The sequence below is a fragment of the Convolutriloba macropyga genome, chromosome 5 (assembly GCF_964194025.1).
Source record: "Convolutriloba macropyga chromosome 5, txConMacr16.3, whole genome shotgun sequence".
NCBI lineage: Eukaryota > Metazoa > Xenacoelomorpha > Acoela > Convolutidae > Convolutriloba > Convolutriloba macropyga.
Genome location: NC_134472.1, coordinates 60,602,145 through 60,620,247, shown reverse-complemented (window position 1 = coordinate 60,620,247; position 18,103 = coordinate 60,602,145). Strand labels below are relative to the sequence as shown.

The 18,103-nt window shown below is 37.0% G+C and overlaps 1 protein-coding gene across 1 annotated transcript in view; it reads left to right on the top strand.

The window, feature by feature from the left end:
- LOC142339515 (transmembrane 9 superfamily member 4-like) overlaps nucleotides 1–17,295 on the top strand; it is a 41,558-nt gene extending 24,263 nt beyond the window's left edge. Inside the window, 8 exon segments of the mRNA XM_075389601.1 lie at nucleotides 259–329; nucleotides 419–551; nucleotides 7,068–7,149; nucleotides 7,551–7,714; nucleotides 8,176–8,423; nucleotides 11,070–11,279; nucleotides 11,619–12,002; nucleotides 16,606–17,295. Coding sequence (XP_075245716.1) covers nucleotides 259–329; nucleotides 419–551; nucleotides 7,068–7,149; nucleotides 7,551–7,714; nucleotides 8,176–8,423; nucleotides 11,070–11,279; nucleotides 11,619–11,768 — 1,058 coding nt within the window. The 3' untranslated portion in view covers nucleotides 11,769–12,002; nucleotides 16,606–17,295.
- The last annotated feature ends 808 nt before the right edge of the window (nucleotides 17,296–18,103 follow it).

Genomic DNA, 18,103 nt, shown 5'->3' with positions numbered 1-18,103 from the left:
ATTGTTTTTTTTCAAAGTAGGAATTCTTTTGTTCTTTATTTTAGCTTTTTTTAGAATAGGCTAATTGACCTATCATTCGGCTTTTTTAAATCTCGGTATGGGTTAATGCTGCTGGTTTTCAATGTCAAGAGGAAGTTTTATGTTGTTTTCACTTAGAGGAGATTATTTACCATTGTGTATTTTAATTGTGTATTTTAATCAGTGAATGGTGTTTGAATGGTAATTTAACTTTCCAGGCCTCTGTATTTCTTTTTACAGGTATTGTGACCGTGATTCTGATCAGGACTCTGAGACGAGATATTGCCAAGTACAATTCAGAAGATGACCTCGTAAGTCTTCCTCATTACTAGTTCTAGTGACCAAAAAGTTGCTCATATATAGCTTAGCTGCTATGTATGATGGTATGAACTGTGTTCAGGAGAGTCATTTGGAAGAGAGTGGATGGAAGATGGTGCATGGCGATGTCTTCAGACCTCCCAACCACCCAAAACTCCTCTCCTCACTCGTCGGATCTGGCATCCAGATATTGGCCATGTTTGCCCTCACTATTGGCAAGTACCTTTTTTAGTTCTCAAATGTATCTGACTAGCTGGACTTTAGGATGTTCGCTCAGCTAAGCATAAGCTTGAGAAACTTTATTTTCTTAGCACTATGCTCTTCATTTATTTTTAATAGCCGCCCTCATCTTCTCAGCCGGCTATTATTGCGCTCGTATTTTTACGACTCGAAGAGGAGTATTGGAGAAGTCCTTTTTACAATTCAAAGAATTTGAATTGTATTGGGGCGCTGTCTTTTTTTTTAAGATCTGTTCACACATTTTTATGATTTTTGAAGTCAAATTGGAGTAGTGATTTTGGTCACGCCGAAACAGGAAATGGAGCGAAAAAGCGAGTGGTTTTGCGGCGTGAAATTTTTTCGCTCTAATTTTAAAGTAGAGTGCGAAAATGGTATTTGAACAAAAATTCGGTTTCTCGATAGTGGTTTTTTGTTCACATGCGGCAATTTCACTCTGATTTTTACTGTTTTTTCGATTTTTTGAATCGGATTTTTTTCTAAATGGTTTTCCCAATCCACTCACAGCTCATTCTAAGCCTAGTTTTTTGTTTGAATTAAATTTTCATTTCTCGCTAGTGGTTTTTTTGTTCACATGCGGTATTTTAACATTGATTTTTTTTCTTTTTATCTGATTTTTTTTAGAATGGTTTTTTCAATTCACTCATAGTCCATTTTAGGTCTAGTTTTTCTGTTTAGTCAATGAAAATTCTTTGAATTGTACGTCAGGACTTGTCCTGCTATGTTTTTTTTTTAATCAATTTTATTGGCGTGAATTTTGAAGCGGGAAATGAAACGCGTGAAAAAATTTGGAGTAATTTGGTTGCTGAACAAAAGTGAAGAGCGGAGCAAAAAGAGAGTGGTTTTTTGTTCATACAGCTGTTTTTGAGAGAGCGAGAAATTGATGTGTGAAAAAATTTTCTCTGAGCGAGCGAAATTTTTTTGTTCACGTGCGGCTTTTAAGAGCAGTTTTTTGCAATTTTTCTTGTTTATGAGGTTTGATTATGATATTGTATTGGATTTGGGCTCGTTCTGATAGGAATTGAATGTTTCAAGTAGTTAATTTGAGTTTTATGCAAATTTGGAGGTTTTTGTTCAGTTTTGCTGATTTTTCGACGAAATTTAATGTATTTTGGCCTTTTTTTTGTTTTACTGCTTTAAGTGCAATTTGCATTGAAGCTCGTTACTCAAGGATCATCAGGGATACAAATTGATTACAATTTTGTTGTTATAAAACATTTTTTTCTGAAGAAAAGTGGCAGAAAAATTAGGACTTTTTTAACCACTTTTTTAAATTTTTGGCTTTTTTTCGTTTTTTTTTTCAATGGTAGACAATTTCTTTAGCTTGTTATGACTTGCCCATTTTTTCGCGAGCATTTCATTGCTCTATTTGCTCAAAGTAACTTTATTTGGCTTTATTTTTTCTTGTAAAATTTAAAAAACACCTTACTTTTTCTCGTTTTTTATTTGTTCAATTTGGTTTTAAATATCGTTTATGTTCTTCAACCGTTGATAGCATTTGGGGAGTTTTCTAGTGGAAGTCAGTTGTTGTAGCTCTTTTGGATCTCTCTCATTCTGATTGATTTTAGTTTCGAGTTGTTTTTGTTAAAGAAATTCGAGTAAATCAGAGCAAATTTTGGCCACTTTTTGTCTTTTTTCTAAGTTTATTGCCTATTTCTTCCAATTTAATGTTTTTTGTTGGTAACTTTTTCTCAATAAAGAGCATTTTTGTAGGCGTCGATACTATGAAGTTGCACTTGAAGGCTTAGCAGGGCAGTTTTCATTTAAACAAATTATACAAATCTCTAATTCGTTAGAGTTTTTTTTAGTCTTTTTTTTAGTTTGTTGTTTAACGTTTCTCTGCAAGTACTAGGTGGGCGATTGATCTAGCCAAATATATAACTAATTGATTTCTATGAGTTATGGATTGGAAGCTGCATGTTATCTTTTTATAGAGAATTTTGTTTGGATTTTTAGAGAATTTTGTTTGGATTTTTACTCCAGTCATTTCTTTGTGAATTGGTTACACTGTCTGTCGATTGATAATATGCTGGTGATGCATCCGATTAGTGAGAATAGTCAGATATTACTTCGAGTCGTTTCCGGAATTCTTCCGGCTATGTTTTTTTTTTTACTTCGTCAAACTTTTTTTCGCTTTACCCTTTTGCCGCTTTTTCGACATTTTGCGTGAAATCTTTTTGACTTCTCTAGGCTAGTTCCTCTCTTCTCTCATTCTGCTAAAAGTGAATTTGAACATCAGTTGCTAAGCAAAGCAATTCAAAATGAACAGAGTCGGTATAAAAAATTGAAGTCAGAAATAGAAACGGGATAAACCCATAAAGCCCAATTTTAGATACCCGCTATTTGAACGTCGTTCCTATAAGTCTTAGTTACCACCTCTAATGCTTATTGGTGTTGATAGTAGCCCCTGTAGCCTCTCTCTAAGAAACAGAAGTATGTTCAAGTACGAAATGCCATCAAAATAAATCGGACTTAAAAAATATTTTTGTACAAAAATCTTTTTTTTTTCAATATATTCTATTCGTTCAATCCCAATCATGCTTATTGGAATCAACGGCGGCTATTTTCCGGCAATCTGCCGGGTGTGTTTGATAATGGGTCGATAAAAAATAGAGACTTTCTGATCTATAGGATAGTGTTTAATGAACAGAATTACTATTGTGAAATTCCCTCACTTTTCCGGCCTTTATTAATTTCGCGGCAAATTGCATCCACGTTAGTTTTTGATTGCCCTTGCACGAAGTTTGAAGCAATTATTTTCATTAGCAAATGTATTAGTGGTTATACTGGTATAAAATAACCTCTAATGACGTCATTTGAAGCTCAATGCCCCCGACTGAAGCAGACTGCAATAGATTTGAGTTCCCACAAGTCGTTCGAGAGCAATTTGTCCGACGTTAGTCGGTTAGCTTTGCTTTTGCTATTACCTGAAAACGTAATCAGGAGACCGGGATTTACCGTTTAATGGGCATAGGAAGACATTTTGATTTCAGCAAAGAACTAGAAAGAACGCATGAAAACTGCTGCCAATGTTTTTGGAAATAGGAAAACAACGTTCTGCTAGGTTTCTTCCTCTGCGATAAAGAGAGCGGCATGACCACAGTGGCAGTAAGAATTAAATGACACCCTCAAAAAGGCAACGTCACATGTTGCTCTCAAGTGACGTTTGATGCAAATATTGTGAACGTGTATGTCTTTTATGCAAATCTTTATCCTGACCGTTTTGTTGTAGAACATTTCTTTGATTTCACTTCTCGGGCGACTTTTTACGCTGGACTTCTTGATTTTTGTGTGAATGATTTTCAGAATTTATGTAATTCTGAAATAAAAGCAATTATAAGGTACGCTGATTGTGTCCGTCTTTTGTGTGACTGCAAGAGAAATAAAGAGAAAAAGAAAGAGATAAAATGAAGGAAAGAGAGAAAAGAGCGAGAAAACGAAAGGGGAAAGATTGAGCGAAAGAAAGTTAGAAAGGAAAGAAAAAAAGGAAGCGAGAGAGCGAGAGCGAGAGAGAGAGAGAGAGAGAGAGAGAGAGAGAGAGAGAGAGAGAGAGAGAGAGAGAGAGAGAGCGAGAGCGAGATAGAGAGAGAGAGAGAGAGAGAGAGAGAGAGAGAGAGAGAGTGAGTGATTGAGTGAGATTGAGAAAAGAAAGAAAGAGAAATGAGAAAAGGAAACAACGAGAGAAAAGGGAAGATCGAGCGACAGAAGGAAAGAATGAGAGAAAGAAGAGAAAAGAAGGAGAAAGATGAGAGAAAAGAGCCTCAAAATTAAAATCAGACCGAACAGCTATAGTTATGAAGAGAGTAAAAATCAGAAAGTGCTTTAATTTGAAGTAAAAGCTCCGGTCAGCACGAAATTGTTTTAGTAGAGAAATTACCTCGAAGAGTATCTCGAAGAAATTTTATTTCGCAGAGGTTTTTGCATGCAGTCAAGTCTCAAACTGAAACCGAAAAAACGGCTGCCGGTGAAAGTTTCCAAATTATTCATCATAAAAGGCATCATATTCCTGATTACCATCCTTTAAGCGCTAGCTTTAGCCTATTTCACTCTCCTCGACCTCGTCTGGAACATTTTCTCCTCAGAGAGATGAGTAATCGGCGTAGTTATAGCTCCTCGGTCAACAGTTCGTGCGATATCTGCTCTAATAACATCAGACATGATTCCACATTAACAGAATGCAGCGCACACGGAGGCTTCATCAGACCAGTGCAACGGGACGCTCTGCTTTTCATCTGTACGCTGATGGAATGATTGCGCCACACTCTCATCTGCACCTGCCTTTCTAGCTTGGTGCTCATCTCCTGTGAGAACCCCTCGCAAATATCACGATACTCACTGGGTTGTACTTTCTTCGTTCTCAATGTTGAAATTAAACAAAACCAAGGGCTCAGAATTCAATAAACAGCCACAGCTACAGGGTTCACGTACTTCGTTTTTAGAGAAAGATCATTTATTCCGAAAAACGGAAGCTGCTTTTTGACACTTTGTTGTTGATTCTCTCGACTTTGTTTCAACAGTTGAAAACTAAGCGAACGTTCGAAAACCATGAAAAATTCGAAAACGAAATTGCACTGACGGTGTTTGCAATTATGTTCTAGAGCATTCTTTAACTTCTCAGTTGACTTTTTTCACGCCTCACTGCTTCATTTTTGATTAATCTCAATTGCTCAAATTGGTTGGTACTAACATAAAAGCAATTGTGAGAGGTTGAGGGTCAAAGCCGTTATAGACTAGAGGTTAAGAAGTCACACTCGGGTACTGGGGGTCGCGGGTTTGAACCCCTATGAATTCGGAGTTTTTGCTCCCATAAAAGTTCTAAACAGTGCCCCTATCGTTGGAGAGCAACTCATTCGACGTTAGTCGGTTGATGTTTAATAGCTGCGTCCTCAATTCCAGGCGGCTATTATAGCGCTCTTAATTTTTTTGACTTCGTCTAACAGATTTTTGTTTCGTTTTACCCTGACTTCTTCACTATAAAAATGACTTTTGAACTCACTTATGGAACTTTAAATTTTATGAACATTTACTTATTAAAGGTCAATAGTGTGCATCTCAGTAGTTCCAAACATATGCACTAATTCTTGATTATTAGTCTTGAGTTTTTGATTTCGATTATTAATTTTGGGATCTTTTCCGTTTGTGCCCCCCGCCAGTAAGTTATGCGCCCCCAGTTACAGAGCACGTGCCATTACATAGTAAGTCCTTATGAAAAAAAATATTGCACGGGAATGATGGGGGTGCAAATAATATGCGCGCACTAAGCTGAGGGGCACAAACGGAAAAGATCCTAATTTTGAAAAGCCCTATTAGGGCTTTCTCCTTATAGAGCTAATGTGTCTCACAACAATGACAGTCCAACGCTTACCCAAAATGTCTAGTGGTCTATTAAAGGACTGGTGGTCGATATGTCTGTTTTATTTCTATAGTTGTTTCAATTCATGTAACGCCACAAGCGTCTATGGTGACTATTTTCCGGCAATCTGCCGGTTATGTTTAATTTTTGATAGCCGCCATCAGCCTCTCAGACGGTTATTATTTAGGCGCTCTCCTTTGTTTACAATTCAAAGAATTTGAATTGTATTGGGGCGCTGTCTTTTTAAGATCTGTTCACACATTTTCATTTTTGAAGTCAAATTGGAGTAGTGATTTTGGTCACGCCGAATTAGGAAGTGGAGCGAAAAAGCGAGTGATTTTGCGGCGTGAAAATTTCTCGCATTAAATTTGAAATTGAGTGAGAAAACGGTGTTTGAACAAAAATTCGCTTTCTCGCTAGTTGTTTTTTTTGTTCTCATGCGGCAATTTCACTTTGATTTTTAGGGTTTTTTCGTTTTTAGAGCGGATTTTTTTTCTAAATGGTTTTCTCAGTCAATTCATAGATCATTATAGGCCTAGTTTTTTGTTTGAACCAAATTTCCTTTTTCTTGGTAGTGGTTTTTTGTTCACATGCGGCATTTTGACATTGGTTTTGTTTTCTTTTTTTTTAATTTGTTTTTTTTAAATGGTTTTCCCCAATTCACTCATAGTCCGTTCTAGGTCAAGTTTTTTGTTTAGTGAATGAAAATTCTTTGAATTTGACGTCAGGACTTGTCCTGGTATGTTTTTTTTACTTCGCTTAACCTTTTGTTCACGTTTTTCGTTTTACATAAGTCACGACTTTCGCGTTTGATTTCTGACTTACTGCACTCACTGTTTCAACTGAATGGTTTTTAAGTCCATTCACTTAATGAATTACGCAAGATAGTGAATACAGTCAAGGTCAAAAGAGCAAAATCAAAAGAGACAGGATAAACCGATAAAGCCCAGTCATAAAGTCATTGAGAATTAGGTTATCAATTTTCATTAGAGTGTTTGCTAGTTGACCTTGGTATTTTTCTGATTCAATCCCCATGTTCATCAATCGCGTCAACGGCGGCTATTTTCTGGCAATCTGCCGGCTATGTTTCCCTTGGTCGCGGCCGATAGATGCATGAAGTAAACTTTTTTTTTTGCTTTAGGACTAGCCATGTTGGGTTTTCTGTCTCCTGCCAGCCGAGGATCAATCATGTCTGGTGGAATTTTCCTATTCTGCTTCATGGGGTGAGTTACTCATCATAATAAATTGTGAACTGATTTTCAGTAATTTTCTGAGGATCTGATTTTGTGTTCTTGTGACGGAATCATTTTAAAAAATTAAGAATAGTTACCCTCGAACGATATGATGTGAACATCAATAATAGATGTTTTCTACAACTTTTTTAATGGTATATTTTGACTGTTGTGGACTGTCGCAAGTAATCAGTCATATATGCTGTTTGTTTGTGCTAAAACGCGCTTTAGTTGTCAACGCGGGATCATGAAAGCCTTTATTTTTCACGGAGGACAGTTTCGTGTTTACAAATAGTTTTATAGATCTAATCAATTTATTGATTTTCGACTATCGGGATTTTTGAAATCTTTTTGCGAATTGTTGCGTTAGTGAGGGTACTGTTAATGTTTAGTGTGATTGCGGGCTATCACGCTGGCAGACTGTACCGCACGATGAAGGGTCAGCAGTGGAAGATGGGTGCTCTCTGGACTGGCACTCTGTTCCCTGGACTCCTCTTTGGCACCACTTTTGTCCTCAATTTCTTCATCTGGGGAAAGAAATCCTCAGGAGCGGTCAGTCCGCTTGTTCACTTAACAATTTTCTCTCGCCTGATTTACGATTGTGCAAAATAAGTCCGTCTAGCAAATAGCTCATCGTCAGCTAAACATGTTTTTGGTGCTAAATGTTTTTTGGCATTCCAATTGCTTCGATGTACTTAATTTTCACGATTTTATATAGGCAATCTCTTTGACCAATGTGACTTATCTTCCAAATAAAAAACCGATGCAGACTGAGGGAATTATGTTGATGTACAGCTCGTAATTAATTTACTGGTCTGTGAATTGTACAGTTCGCCCAAACTGGTGGAAAGGCATAAATTCATAATTCAAAGATTAACTTGAGGCTATAGATCTAATCCTTCTCCAGATATGTACCCACAATCATTGGTTTTAGCCTCAATAATTGTGAGCTCGTCACTTCTGCCCCTGCTGATGGAGTAAATAAGAGTGACGCTATAAAAATTAGAACTGAGATAGCTGTCTCTTACATTTATAGTGTCTCGTAATTGATTTGTGTAATCTGGCTCGGCATCTCCCTCCCTCTCGTGTTCCTGGGCTATTACTTCGGATTCCGAAAGCAACCCTACACTCACCCTGTTCAGGTGAAACACATTCCCCGTGTTGTACCCGAGCAGAGCTGGCACAATCATCCGTTCCTCGCCATGGCACTCTCTGGTCTACTCCCCTTCGGAGCAGTCTTTCTCGAGCTATCCTTCATTTTCACAGTAAGCAATTCAATATTGTACTTCATTTGCTTGTTCAAATCGCGAGAAAATATCTGGGCTAGTTTTTAAGATTACGACGTCAAATAGTTGTCGATTATCATTTGTTGAAAATGATGTTTCATGTGAGACCTTCAACTTATACTAACTAACACTCTCGAGCGTCTGTGATGAATTAGTAAAAGGTCTGAGTGTGTAAGACACAATACACGAGTGTGTGGTGAACAGCTGTTGGATGTCTCTTCCTGTTCTCCCTTCCACCGTTGTGACCTGATTGGTCAGTTGGGTGATTGCCCTATGCAAGGGGAGGTCTCATTGAGAGTGTGATTCCTCCAGTATACAGGGCATACATGTACAGTTGAGGAGACATTCAATCAGTTGTTTCCACTTTGTGTATCTTTGCTTATGCACTTTGATCAGAGGTGGTTTCTGAGACGCTCTTCCATACCAAATATCAGCCCCGTAGCATTTTTAGTTTTCGAGATATGGCCCTTTTTCGTCCATAATAGCAAACACACTTTTTGGTCCATAATAGCAAAATTTTGGTCCTCTCAGGCAGCGAAACTTTTGAAGCACAGCTCAAGAAGCACGGCGAAGTATACCAGCTGCTGCCGGAGCAGAGAAACAAAAAAAAACTGTCTCGTGTTTTTTTTTGCTACATGAAACTTTAAAAATTTTTCGACACTACAATGTTAAAAAAGTTTCATATAATCCAGTGTTCATGGTATCCTGCTCGTGTTGGGTAACGCACGTTCGGGTGGACCTTGTGTAGGCCTGTTTGTCTCGTCGTCCGCCGCTCCAGTTGCACAATGCAACACAACTTCTTTCGCTTTTTATGTTTTTAATGGCATAAATTATATGATTTTCATTCATTTTTTTTCTGGAGAAATATTTTTTTTATAGCTGCGAAGCGGTAAGCTGAGAGGAGCTATATTGCGGTACTTTTGGTTTTTTACGACTCGAAGAGGAGTATTGAGATTCTACAGGTTTTTTTTAGCAGAAAGCAAGTTTGTCCATGACTTGAATTTTGACTTCTTTCTGTTCGAGCATTTACCTCCGTTTCTGATTGTTGACTTCTGTTTTCGAACATTGGACTTTAACAGTAGCTTCGTTTGTATTGTATAGTAATTAGGAACTGCTGGTAATGTTAAGGTGAAGAGGTCATTTTGAGATTTTTTTTCCTATATAAGTCACCCCTAATTATCTAAACTACAACGCACACCCCCCACCAGCACCACCACGTATCTACACCCCCCCCCCCAACACCCACCTACACCCCCCCCCCCACCACGTTCCTACCCCCACCCGCCCCAACTTACCCCCCCCCCCCCACCTAACCCTACCCCCCAAACTACCCCCTCCCTTCACCTAACTACCCCCCACCCCCCCCCCAACTACCCCAGCACGACCCACCTCCCCAACCTATCTACCCACCCACCCCACCTAGCTCCCCCGCACCTAAAAAATTGTCGGCATTTTTAAAACACTTTAATGTGGTTTGTTGGGCTACTTTTGTTTTTTTTTTTCTTGTCTATTTTGATGTTCTGATTTCGGTAAGGTTAGGTTAGAGATTATAATGCACGACTATTCGAGTCGTTTACGGTATTCTACCGGCTATGTTTTTGTTTTGTCGTCTGATGCTTTTTTTCGTTGTACATTTGTTCGCACAGCAAAGCTGAAAAGTCAAATTTTCTCAATTACTTCTTCCTCTCACTAACGGCGTTTGCGCGCGTGACGTCATTTCTCACACTCTTTAGCAAAAGTTTTTTGCGTGCTTAGATTTCTCACTCAATAAAATGACTTTTGCACTTTAAAACTTGAATTTAATTTGAATTTGTTTCAGGTCAAAGGAACTCATATGTGCAGTAAAGGTCCCTAATAAAAGGCTTCTGTGGAATGAATTTCAGCAAGCTTTATTAATTTATCCCTGAATGTTTTTTACATAGCTTTTTGAGCGGCGTCGATTTTTTTTCAATTTAGATCTGTATCTGTTTCTATCTGTATTATACGGCACGCAAGTCCATTCTTTCTCAGCTATTCCGGCAATCTGTCGGCTATGTTTTCTCTTGGAATAATTGTAGCGAATTTTGAATTTGAATTGTGACGTTTAGACTAGAATCCCGCTATTGAGGGAAAGGACCAATAGAGTGGTGTTCTGTGAACCTGCTTAATCAACCATTGTCTTTTGATACATCAGGGCCAGATCAGCAGGATTGGACCTAGTTTTTACTGCCTTTTCAACTTTGAGCAGCAAGTGATCAGAGTCAATCATTGTTCAAAGCTCATCTCTTAGCACGCGCTCTTCAAAACTCAAACTCTTTCGTTACTTTGAAAATACGAGTCAAAAAATTTCATACAAGTTTTTGGTGGATAATTTTCAAATATGAATTATCGTTACTTTGGTTTTCTATAATTTTGGTTATCAATGAACTTTGGCATTTATCCAATTTCGCGAATTTTTGATTATCAGTTGTTTGATTGAAAAGCGTTGACAATTGCGGAAAACCAACAGTCATCGGGTTTTTTTGTATAACAGCACTGATTTGTACCCACTCTAGAAAAATTGATCTGGTTTAACATTGTGAATGCACATGGCAGTGCAGCAGTGTAATGAGTTGCGTGCGTGGATTCGTTGGTTTGTGTTTTTAGGCAATTTGGAAGCACGAATACTACTCTCTGTTCGCGTTCCTGTTCCTGGTGTTCATAATCCTGATTGTGACGACATCCCAAGTGGCCATCATCATCATCTATTTCCAACTGTGTAACGAGGACTACAACTGGTGGTGGAGATCGTTCCTCACCTCATGTGGACCTGCATTCTACCTGTTCCTGTACACAATCGTATACTTCTACTTTAGAGTGAGTGCTTAGTCTCCTCGTACATAATTAATTGCTCTCAAACCAAGTTAGAAGCTATTATATTAATTCTATTGGTCTTTTCTAATGCAATGTTTCCTAGCTTTTCGTCGAACAGTTTGATTTTTGTCCTCAAAAACGGGATAAACTTGTAAAGCCCGGAAAGTTTGAGAGCAATTCGCTCTTTGTAAGACGGTTATCCTCATAATGTTTAGAATGGGGACCTTATAGCCTGCTCGATATGTAGGACAATGTTGAATCAAGTGCTTGGTGAGACAGCAGGTCCTTTGATTTCATCGACCATATGACATGTTACATACTGTATAAGTTTGTATTATTTAGCTGGAGATCACTGAGTTCATTCCTGCCCTGTTGTACTTTGGGTACTCAATGCTGATGGTGGCCACATTTGCCCTTCTGACAGGCGCCGTGGGATTCGTTGCCGCTTATTTCTTCATTCGCAAGATATACTCTGCCGTGAAGATTGACTAGAAAAGTGAAACAACCAACAACACAACAGTCCACTCCCCTTGACCATGCCGAATTAAGAGTATCTCCACAAGTGACTGACTCTACTCACTCTTGTACACAATCAACTACAAACAAGCAGCAATTCTGTCTAATTTTGATCATTCAGTTCACTAATCCATCAATACATACATACGTACCCACACATTATTGCAGCAGGAAGGCGACCGACTACCCTATTGCAGCATCACCCTATAAGTTAGTCGGATTTATTCTTTTCACCATATTGACCCAACTTAGCGAGGATTTTACCTGAATTTGTCCTCGCTTTATGTTAGTGCACAAATTTTAGCTGTTCAAATGACCTAATTCTGTGACACGGGTATCCTTGTTCTTGAGTGCTGAGTTCATACCCGATGGAGGCTAGAGTTTCCGTTCTAATTTTTCAAAATTTTATTCGCAGTTATGCTTAGAACATTATGTAAGAATTTTTAAAAGAACATTTTAATGTTAGCTTATTTCTTCGGATATATTACGTTAGCTTCATACACAAGTCATGATTTTCACGTTTGATTGAGTTTTCTCACTAAATTTTTCATCTGAATGGAACTTAGAATTCATTCATCAAATTTACGCAATAGTAAAGACTGTTCAAACGAGTAAAATTAAAGACGCGGGTGGAACCGATAAGCTCCATCAGTATGTCAAACTGCGTAAGGTTCAAATTTCTCATAAGAATTACAAGTGGTTTCAGTATTGAGCATAATAGCCTTTAGTTTATAAACTCAACTCAGAAGAATCATATAATCTAACTACAACTGCACACCATATTAGAACAATTTCTTGAATCTATAGGATGTCAATTTGTATCTCTTGCACGTCAAGGGTGGTGAACAGCGGGCTATGTTTTCTGGGATCTTTTCCGTTTGTGCCGCCCCCCCCCCCCAGTTCAGTGGGTGCATATTATTTACACCCCGACGCATGTGCAATATTTTTAAAAATAATTTACTATGTAATGACACGTGCTCTGTTACGGGGGGAGAATGACGTACTGAGGGCACAAACGGAAGAGGTCCGTTTTCTGCTTCATTCTTCATACGGAATTTTTGGTTGCATTACTAATTGTCAGAGGTTTCGTGAATTTTTGTTGTATTGAATTGCCGCCTTTTTTGATCCGTTTGAAAAGAAATTGATTAAACGGGGTCAAATTTAAGCCGGCGTTTTTCTATTTATATTATTTTCTCTGTATAGTTTTCTTTTTACTATTAGCGACACTAGCTGAGCTGAGCAATTTTTTGCCTTGTTTTTGTTTCAAGGATTTGGACTGTGTTTGGGCGGTGTGTTTTTGAGATCTGTTCCTTTTTTAAATTTATCTGAATTAGAAGTCAATTTGGAGTTGTGATTTTAGTCACGCTGGATACAGCTATAATTATCAAAGAGCTCTTATTTTTTTCAGTTGATCCCCTTTTTACAATCCATTATTCGTTCACATTTTTCCGACATTTTAGAGCTCTCAAAACGAAATAAAATGCCGGAAAAGGTCACTTTTAGAAGTATTTCAGACCAAAGGGGTCGATTTTTTACGTTAGTGCTTTTTTCCACTTGTTAAAAAGGGTTTTAGTTGAATTTGGTTACAGTTCATCCAAATAATGCGCATATAGCTTGTATGTAATTTGAAGATTTTTTGGATTCTTAATTATTAATTGCTCTCAAACGAAGTTTGTAGCAATTATATTAGTCCCGTTGGTCTTTTTTATGCGGTTTTTAGCTTGATCGAGTTTTCGTCTAACCCATTTGACTTTTTTTTCCTTAAAAACGGGTAAAACAGGCAGCGACCTGTGGGTATTGAGTTTCATTAGAGGCCCTTAGCCGCGTTTAGTAGTCCTTCAAGTGCTTTCTAGTTTTTTTAAGTTGTTTTGAAAATTTTTTCAACTTTGAGTTTTTCAGCCCTGAGTGTCAGGGAATCTCCTGATGGTTTTGATAATAGATTACTGCTTAATTTCTAGTGGTAATGGAATCGTTTTAACATCACGAATTTTAATCAATTTTTTGACGAAACTTGAAATTTTATCAATTTTTTCGACATGGTCATTGTTCAGGTTTATTTTAGCGTCAGGGATCAGAAACAGCCTTAGGGGTTTGATAATATGTTACTGAAAATTTTTTTGGCCATGGAATATTTCAACATTTTATTATGACAAATTTTCAACTTTTTTTAAATAAAATAAATAAATTGCAATAATATAAATACAAATTGCAATTTTAAGTTTTTTCGAAATCTTTCGTTACTTTTCATGCTTCTCCTCCAGGATCAATAGCCAAAGAACCGCCTCTAGGGTTTGATAATAGGTTACTGCATTGTCTCTAGATGTAATGGAATGCTTCTAGATTTTAATATCACGAATTTAAGCAATTTTTTTTTAATTATTTGCATTTTTTTTCAAGTCTTCTGAATATTTCTGAATTTAAGAATTTTTTCCCGCACCAAGGACCTCGTCCAGGGCTTGATAATAAGCTTTTGCATAGTTTCTAGAATCAATAGAATGATAATCAATATTGTAATGACGCGAGTTTCAGCAATTTTTTGACAAAATTTGATTTTTGCTAAATTTTCGGAAAATTATTATGTTCAAGTTTATGGATCTTTATGAAACAATTTAGTGGTAATGGAATTATTTTAATCATAGTTTCTAATGGTTATGGAATCATTTTCAACATTTTAACATCACGAATTTTAACATTTTTTGACGAAACGTGAATTTTCAATTTTTTTTCTGACCTTCATTTTTCAGGATTTTTCAGCCTCAGGGGCCAGAAAACTTCCCTAAGGCTTTTATAATAGGTTACGGGAAAATTTTTTTGGCCATGAAATAGTTTTAACTTTTTTAATATGACAAAATCAATTTTTTTCAGGTTTTTTAAAATCTTTCGTCACTTTATTATGTTTCTCCAGGCTCAAGAGCCAAGGAACCTCCTTTCGGGTTTGATTATAGGTTACTGCATCGTTTCTAGATGTAATGGAATGTTTCTAGATTTTAATATCACGAAGTTAAGCATTTTTTAACAAATATTTTTGCAAATATCAAACCCAAGGACCTCCCAAGGTTTGATATTTAGCTGTTGCATAGTTTCTGGGGTCAATGGAATGGTAGTCAATAATTTATTGACAGAGTTTTAGCAATGTTTTGGCAAAATTTAATTTTACAAATTTTCGGAAAAATATGTTCCAGGTTTATGGATCTTTATGAAAAAATTTATGGCTTGAAATAGTGATGTTGGATTATTGCTCGAGAAAATGAAATGGTTCTGAAGATATTATTATCACGAATTTGAGCAAGATCTTGTTGAAATTTGCGAATGTTTTTAAAATTTTTGAATATTTTTGTCCTTTTCTGTGTGTGACAATCATTACTGGCCAATGAAACTTTTGTGAAAACAAGTCTTGCAGATGGATTACATGAGGGAACTATAAAATAGTTCAAATGGACAAGTTGTTCCGAGGCAAAAATGGTTTTGAAACTTTTTTTCACTGTGAAGTCTGGAAACTTTTCTTAAATTTTGCAGTTTTCAGTTTTTTTTAATTAACAAGTCTGGAAAATTAGAAAGTGCAGAATCGACTCGCATCATCGAAAATATTCCTAGCTTTTTCTCTGTCTGTTGGTGTTTTTTTTTCTCCTGGTTGACGTTTTATCTCTGTCACACTCTTTCTCTCTCTATCTCTCTCTTTCATTAACTCTTTTGTTGATTCCGCTCAACAGCTGCTGATATGTCGTGATGTCATCATCTATCATTTATTACCCTCATTAACGCTGATATATAGTATAAATGTTTTATCATAAATGACTTAACTAGCACTTTATAGAAAGTTTTTGTTAATTGCTGTCAAACGATGTTTAGCAATTATATTAATCCTGTTGGTCTTTTTTATGCAATTTGTCGTTTGACCAATTTTTAGTCTGACCCATTAGACTTTTCGTCCTCAGAATTCGTAAAAAGAGTTAGCACCCATTGGGCTTTAATTTCTCTTAGAGCCTTTCAGCTAACTAGTCTCCAAGTATGCTGTTTACAGAAACTGTTTTGAAGACTTAAACTTATGATGTGAAGAGCGGTTCTTAGAAATTGATCCCCCCACAGCCCCCAATCCCCCCGCTGCGCTTACCTCTCGCCAATTCAATTAAGCTAAAGCTAGCCTCACTAAACTGCGGCTAGCTACTGATAAAGCCAACCGCTCGCTGGTCGTTTGATACCGATTCTCTAGTCTTCAAGTATGCGATTCACAGAATATGTTTTGGTGACTTATACTTATGGTGCGAAGGGCGGTTCTTAGAGATTGACTCCCCCCCCACCACGGTTGCCACCCCGTCAGCCCCCCGGTGCACCGCCCCCTCCCGCCGCGCTAGCTTACGCCCCTTCATTTAAGATAAAGCTAGCCTCACTAAAACGTGCCTAGCTACTGTCGTTTGAGAGCAATTCGCCCGATGTTAGTCGGTTATGTTTACTGTTTGAGAATCATGCTTTTGAGCTTTGATCCTGTTCTTGAGTTTCCTCGTTTTGCTTTTAGTTTGAAAACTGTTATGTTACTGCCCGTAGATACCTTGCTAGCGACAGAGAAACAATTTTATTAAAATATATACCAGCAAACGAAATCTGGTTTGCATTCCTGTTGAAAAATTGTCGCCTTTTTAATGGTCTATAATAAGCTCTAATATCTTCATTCCTAATGCCGGCTAAGAATCGAACCCATACAAAGGCATCCAAGCCTCTTTATTTTTTTTTTATCGAATCGTCCAATTTTGTGTTTTGCATTAAGTTTTCTTAGCGTTCTATGCAACCACTGTTCAACTTGACTTTGTGCTTGCAGACCTGGGCAATGGAATAACTTGCTGAGATAAAGAAGCTGATATGGACTGTGGAAAAGACCGAAAATACCTAACTAATATAAATTACAACAACCAACCCGCAGCTGTAGTATAATGGAACAACTTGTACATTGTGAAGAATAACAAATAAGTATGCAAACTCAACTCTACAACTGTTTTCACACACACGGTGCTTCAGTATCAAAAAAATCTCAATTTCACACTGTTTTGCGACTTTCACGCTGAGGTCAGACGGTTCTTCGCAACTAAAAACCAACAGAAAGAAGGCTCTATATCAGTTATAATTACAACATATATAGTATTACCACTAATGATGCTATCATATTGGTAGACGGTTTCTAACATTGCTTACTGTGAAATAAAAGTTAATTATGCTGTGAAGTGAAACTGTTGTATTTTATTAACATTCTTGAATATCTGCGCAATATTTGAAAAAATAAAGATCAATCAATCATTAATGAACGATTTTTTACTGAGATGATGGCAAGATATTTCAGAATTTATGAGTTAGCTCTCTTAGTTTTATGTTACAGAGAGACAGCTTCATATTTCATCCTTTGGGTTTGTTTCAATTGTAAAATATATGTTTAACATTTGTAAAAAGATTACAATAGTATATTGTGTCCGCATATATATGATTATGCCATCAATTTATCAAATTGGCCTCCAAATTGTTGTATTCTTAAACGAAAAAAATAGCCTAAGAGAACGTATTCATTGGACATGATCATAACCACGTGAACAGGTTACCTGAATATAACTTAACGTTAATCGTAAGTAAGCTGTTCTTTAAAATAGTGAACGATTGCTGAAAATGTATCTTTTGTCAGAGATAGTTTCTTCTCGGAAGTTTCAGTGTTTTTTACGCCCACAGTTAAGTTATATGTTGTTATATAGCATGTTACTGTGTAAAAAATAGCACGAGCGCCGGGGGGCGTAAAAGATAAAAGGCCACTAAGCTGAGGGGGCAAAACAGAACAGATCCATCCCTTTTATTTTTCATCGTGCAAATTTTAACGCCAGGTTTTTCAAATTTATTTTCTCGGTGGTCAGTTTTAACTGTAGTTTTTGTTTGTTCTTGTACATTCGCGCCTGTTTCGTTTGCACCTTTTTAATCCCTGAGTTGATATATTGAATAAACTAGCAGTTCACATTTTGACCAGTCAGGTCCAAAGGAATGAAATCAGAAGAAATATGAAAAACGTGTACTAAAAATTAATGCTTCAAATCATAAAAGATTCATTAAAAGCATCACTAGTAGCAACGTTAGTTTTAACATAAGCTTTTGGTCCTACAACTTATGCACACTTTTGACTTTGTTGTAACCGTAAACTCCATTTCATTACTTGGGGTTTTTCAGCCTTCAGACTAATTTTTCTGGTGGCGCGTGATCTTCCCCAGTAGCAAAATGATTTTAGCTTGTTTTATGGAAGGGGAGTTGCTCATGTCTACTGATACTTTACATAATTTAACTGATAA